This window comes from Saprolegnia parasitica, assembly GCF_000151545.1.
Source record: "Saprolegnia parasitica CBS 223.65 unplaced genomic scaffold supercont2.26, whole genome shotgun sequence".
Classification (NCBI taxonomy): domain Eukaryota; phylum Oomycota; class Saprolegniomycetes; order Saprolegniales; family Saprolegniaceae; genus Saprolegnia; species Saprolegnia parasitica.
The window spans coordinates 267,046-272,599 of NW_012156420.1; the positions used below are offsets into that span (position 1 = coordinate 267,046).

General features: G+C 59.5%; 2 protein-coding genes across 2 annotated transcripts; one reads left to right on the top strand and one right to left on the bottom strand.

The window, feature by feature from the left end:
• Nucleotides 1–8: 8 nt before the first annotated feature.
• SPRG_07215 (hypothetical protein) lies at nucleotides 9–1,137 on the bottom strand (the record flags this gene model as incomplete). Its single annotated transcript, XM_012346004.1, has 1 exon — nucleotides 9–1,137. A coding segment is annotated over one exon (1,129 nt), but the record flags the coding sequence as incomplete, so codon positions are not given.
• A 2,325-nt stretch (nucleotides 1,138–3,462) lies between these two features.
• SPRG_07216 (hypothetical protein) lies at nucleotides 3,463–5,085 on the top strand (the record flags this gene model as incomplete). The annotated part of the gene is made up of 2 exons (XM_012346005.1): nucleotides 3,463–4,126; nucleotides 4,163–5,085. 2 exons carry the CDS (start codon nucleotides 3,463–3,465, stop codon nucleotides 5,059–5,061), a joined length of 1,563 nt encoding a protein of 520 aa, XP_012201395.1. The 3' UTR covers nucleotides 5,062–5,085.
• Nucleotides 5,086–5,554: the final 469 nt, after the last annotated feature.

A 5,554-nucleotide genomic window follows, 5' to 3' on the forward strand; every position in this document is an offset into this window, starting at 1 on the left:
ACTGCGACTCGTCGTCGCCAGGCTCCCGCGGTCCTCGACAATGGCAGCGTGCTCTTTGTGTGGCTTGGGCGTCTCGGTGAAGGCGCAGAGAAGGCAGCTGCGCGTCGAGTCGAGACGCGTCGACTTTTGCGCCATGCCCTCCGACTCGATTGTCACGAACGTCGAGCACTCGTTGCAAATCGAGTGGCCACAGAGTCGGCAATGGTGTCGGCGACGAAGCAAGTGGAAGAGGTTGAAACCTTTCTTGCAGAGGTGGCACTTGCTCTCTTGGGTCCAGCGCGACCGCGGCACGAGCTTGAGGTTCACAGACCGGCACTGCGTTGTGAGGTTCGAGAGCGCCGTCACGACTGCGTGCTCCATCCAGTGCCGCAGCGGCACGTTGCTCGGGTCTACCTGTGTGAGCTCAAGCGTGAACGTGACGCGGCAGACGTTTTCGTCGAGGTCGGAGCTTTCGACCGTGAAACCAGAGCGCGAGATGTACCGCCGATAGCACTGGGTGTGGCGAGCCTTGAAGGGCAAAAAGTTCTTGGACGGCACCGAGTGCCATACGAGCGAGCCGTGTGTCACGGCGGAGACGACGTCGCTCGTCGGAACGGCGGCGCCTCGCAGCGTCTCGTAGCGGGTGGCGCACGACAGAAACACCATGTCGTGCCGGACCGTGTCCGATGTCTGCTCGCCGTAAAGCGACATCCAGTGGACGTTTGTGGCGCCGGCGACGCCAATCGTAGCACCTTCGTAGAAAAGCCCTGGCAGCACTTGGCGCATCGTGGCTTCGAACGCGTCCGTCGTGCCCATGTCAAAGAGGTCCATGATGCTGTCGACCGAGCCCGAGACGGACGTCGCGCCGTGCAGAAGCACCGCGTCGTTGGTCCGGCGTTCGTAAATCTTGATGCCGCGCGCTTCATGCGTGTACACGAGCGTCGTGTCGAGATGCGTCGTGTTGGCGGCCAAGAGGTCCTGGCTGCGACGCTCTGCGCCCAGCACGAGCTCTTCGTCGAGGTGGACTGGGTCCTTCGAGAGCCGTCGCACGCTGCGCTTAAAGAGCTTGTGGTCGTCCGAGTCTTTGGCATCGACCTGGCCACGCAGGTCCTGGAAGCTCCACGTCTGCGTCGAAGAAACTTGCGCCGACACGAGCATCCTTTGAGTTGCAGGTGGAGTGATGAGCAATGAGCCTCCGTAATCAGCCAAAAAGCAGCTTCAACGAACGGCCGTGGTACGTCAAGCATACTGAACGTCATACGACGGCCAGGTGGTTGCGGCGAACACGCAACTTTTAGAAAGTGCAATCTCGCGGGGCTGGTTCAAGCCGTCCCTTGGTCGCAGGAAATAGCACACCGACAAACGTTGTCGTCGCTTGCGGTGGTGCATCGCGCTGCCCAAGCGAATACTTTGATCGAGAAGTCGGTCCCACGGCCTTGATCGCTGAAAATTCACGCCTTTTCACGTCAAACGTCACCTGTGATTGGCTCGAAGTGGGTCACACCCCTCGGTGGGAAACTGGGAATCAAAATTACGGTCGACACAGCTGCGCGCGAACAGCGGCAATTGCGTGGGAAGATACATCCTCGACGACTTCGCGAAGACGACGCAACCGTCAGCGACGTTGATCGAGAGGCGTCTAATACCGGTAGTATGGTGACGGGTACGTGCACCTGTGAACGACCAAGCGACGGATCAATATTTCGCGCGCCAAGCAACGAAGCAGACCAGGAACGCCGATCGATTCGCGAAAGGAGCTCGACAAAGCCGCGTTGAAGTGGCAGGTCTCGACGAGGTACTACTTCAAGTAAGCACACCGCTGGTGCACGGCTGGCATCGCGGACCATTGTCTTCGCACCCATCCGAGGCAGCTCATCGGGCTACGTGTTCTCGGAAACGCGCCATGCAACAATAGGCGGGGTCAACCTCCTTTCGAGCGAGATGAAGCCCGGGAACCGCCATGAACTTGCCAAGCTGACTCACCGCAGCTGCCTCGTATTGCTATGACGCAAAGTGAGACTTGTGCGAGAAAAACGACTGCCAACATTGACCATGTGGGTGCGTGGATAGTCCACCAGGAGGCGCGCTCCGCAATCTCGCAAAGATGGATTGCTGGAGAAGCCCGATCATCGGAAGCTGCTGCTCCGACAACTCTCGCTCGTTGATGTTTATATATACCTTGACCATTTAAGAAGTCCACACCAAAGCATAAGCCTAGGCAGTAGTAGAGGCAATTCGATCCAACTTGCATTGCTTTGGTACCGGTAGCCTGCTATAATTCTCTCGTGTTGTCCGCTCCGGCCTGGTCGTCGCTTCAACGTCAACACGCGCAAAGAGTGATGGTGAATCGAACTTTATCGTACACCACCCGCAAAGTACGATTATGCTACGGTACGAGCCAATCGAAATCCTTGTAAGTAAGTTATTGGCAAATTGGACGAACAAACAGAGAGACCGCAACGTTCGACTCGTTTTGGAGGACACGGTATACGAGTAGAGCTACAGCACGCCCTTCCCAATTGCTGTATTTCCGGGTGGCCTTGTTCATCCCTTCTCGTTGACCTCCCGTTTGTCTGGCATTGATCGCGGCATGGGTGGCCGCCCACCTCAATTGTAGGTGTTGTAAAGACAGCGGACCAGGTCCGTAGACGACGACAGAGAATACCACTTCATTTGGAGGTCTTGGCGTGCACTGTATTGTCTTCGAGGCTACAACCACTCGTGTAGAATTACGACGCAGTCCAATCTGCATGCAGTTCTCTCGATATCTCGAGCGCCGGTTGAAAACCGAGCTTGCTAACTTCTGACTGACGGATACACCAGTGTGCATCTCATCGCATCTCGATGCACCGTCCATGCATGGTAGTGTCCCGCGTGCTCTGCGGCGTGACGTCTGGGCGATGCGTCGTCGTCGTGCCCAGAGCCAGCTTCGGTACCGCGTTAGTCACCCTTGGTCGTGATAGCATCCCACGTGTGAAATTCTGGCAGTATTTTATTTAATACATTGCCAACATATCAGGCTCGCTTTTACGATGGCCAGCGAGACGGGGAACTGAGGCACACGTGTGCGAGAGCATCTGAAGACCATTGTAGATGCCGATGCATCGTTGGTTCCTCCCAAGCCGGCGCCACCAAGCGCATGCTTTTAAAGCCCGCCATTTTTAGCAAGCATATCTTTTCTAACCAATCTTGACACGAAAGCGCGCTGTCTCGCAATGCGGCGCAGCAGCTGGGTTCGCCGGTGCCACGTGGTGGCCCGTCTGCGGGACTCGACATCAGCGTTACTACGCGAAGCGTCTCGGCTGCGCGCTCCAAGGTCATTTCGAAAGGGAGGCGGCGTCCAGGATGCATCAGGATGCATCAGGATGGATGTCAACTATGTTGCTTGCGTAGGATTTTTTCAAGCGGCGGCCCAAGACGTCGTCCACATCGACGCGCAACGCTGCGTTTGCCCATCGCCTGCAGCTGCTCGAGAAGGCGCCGATGGATCCCACAGTGCGCAGTAGCCTCGTCTCGACCGCGCGGGAAACCAGCGCTACCTTTGTCGCGTTCTGCACGTCGCCCAAGATTACGAGCGCGTTGACGTACCTCGGCGACGACCGGCGCATCCAGCTCTACGACGGCCGCGTTCGCGGACGTTATGTCGCCAAGGCCGTGACGCTGATGCCTGGGACGGTCCACGACGTGCTCGCGGCGCTAGCCGTCGACTCGACGCCGGCATTGGCCAAAACGATGCGCATGCTGTTTGGAAAGGCGTTTGCTGACGGCATGACGCTGCACGCGTCTTCCAAGCCCGCGGAAGAGAGCGACGGGGTTCACGTGCACTGGTTGGCGCTACTCGGCGGCCAAAACATGGGCGACATGGCCGAGTGCGACGCTGTGCTCGCGTCCCATACGCAATACTACGAGCCGGATGCCACTGACGCGATGGAGCTCTTGGCGACTCCGACATTCTCGCCCGCCGTCATCGCTGGCAGCCACGTGTGGGAGTCGACGACGCTCCTGCGGTCGCTTGAGCCTGTGCCGTCGCGCCACCCGACACCGCGCCTCGACCTCCGCTCGTCGGGTGTCTATGTCGAGGCAGCGGTGAGCGATCGTGGACTCAACGAACACGTCGTGCGCGTCACCATGGTTCTCTCGCTCGCTGGTACGACCACGAACAGTGTCGAGCGATGGCTGCAAGGTCTTGTGTCGGGCGCAACGACCGAGCTCAGCCGAGTCGCCCGTCGTGGCACGATCCAACTCGTGCCCCGGGAAGAGTGGGCGCACTCGCGCGCCTGTGCCCAATGCGCCGTCACGTTTCGTCTCTTTCGGCGGCGGCATCACTGCCGCCTTTGCGGTCACGCGGTCTGCGGCACGTGCTCGTGCGCCATGGACCTTGACTACCCGATGCTCGCCAACGGCGACGTCGTGCGGCACGCAACCGTGCGCAGCTGCACCCGCTGCGCGTTCGAGAGCCACACACTTGTGCACCGGGGTACGGCGCGCAGCCACAGCGCACCCCTGGACATGGCCGTGTCCGACCCGACGCCGTCCTCCCGGCGGCGCGTCTGGAGCATCACCACGGCGCCACTGTCGTCGTCGGCGTCAAGCAGTCGTCTCCAGCGCGGAAGCAGCTCGTACTTTGACTTTTCCGACTCGGAGTGCGGCACACCACTGCACGCCGGTACGCCCAGCCGTCGTCCTTGCCAACCCATTGCCGAGATGGGCGGTGATAGCAGCGTCGGGTACAAGCCTCTGGATCGCGCGGAACGCATGCGGCGACGTGCGTCGCCACCAAACATCAAGCCTCGGATCAAGCTCATTGAAGACGACCTGCTGGAAGAGCTCCTTATGACAGCGTCGCAAAGCAACGACGAAGACGACGGCGGTCTCCGCCTCTCGCAAATCGATTTGAGCGTCTCGCCCCTAGCGCCGGACGACGCATTTCCGAGTCTCTCGAGCCGCGGCGCCGTCGCGCGCCAGCTCGAGAAGCACTTGTCGGAAGACCCGATTCTCATCGACTATGGTGACGCGCTCTCAAGCAAGCGGTACTCGGCGAAGAGTGAGGACATGATTTGCCTCCATACGACGACAGTTTAACTTCTATTACTTCAAATAATACCGGTCGTTCGGCTTCACCGGTGGTACCAGCCACCTTCCATCGATGGCAACAGTGAGTGGGTATTACATCTGGAGCTTGATCATATCAAAGACAAGGGCCGGCTCGGACGGCTGCTTCTTGGTGCCATCGAAAACCACAAAGCCCAGCGGCTCGGGTTGGGGCTGCACGGGGACGTCGCCAGCCGATGGCGGAGACGCCGGTCGCTTGACGCTGATGTCAAACCCGTTTTCGCCGTCGAGCACGTAGACCTCTGAGCCAGACGATGACCGATCGTCGAGGCTGTTGAGACTTTCGCGGTCGGTCTCTGCGACAGGTGGCGTCGGGGTGTTGAACGGGTGCAGGTTCACAAACGATCCTTTAGTCTGTAACAGACGAGCCGACGAGTCGACGGACCGCAGCGACGCGCCAAGGAGCTCGTCCAGCGCCGAGATCTCGCTTGCCGAGACAACCGACGCCTGTGACGACGACGGC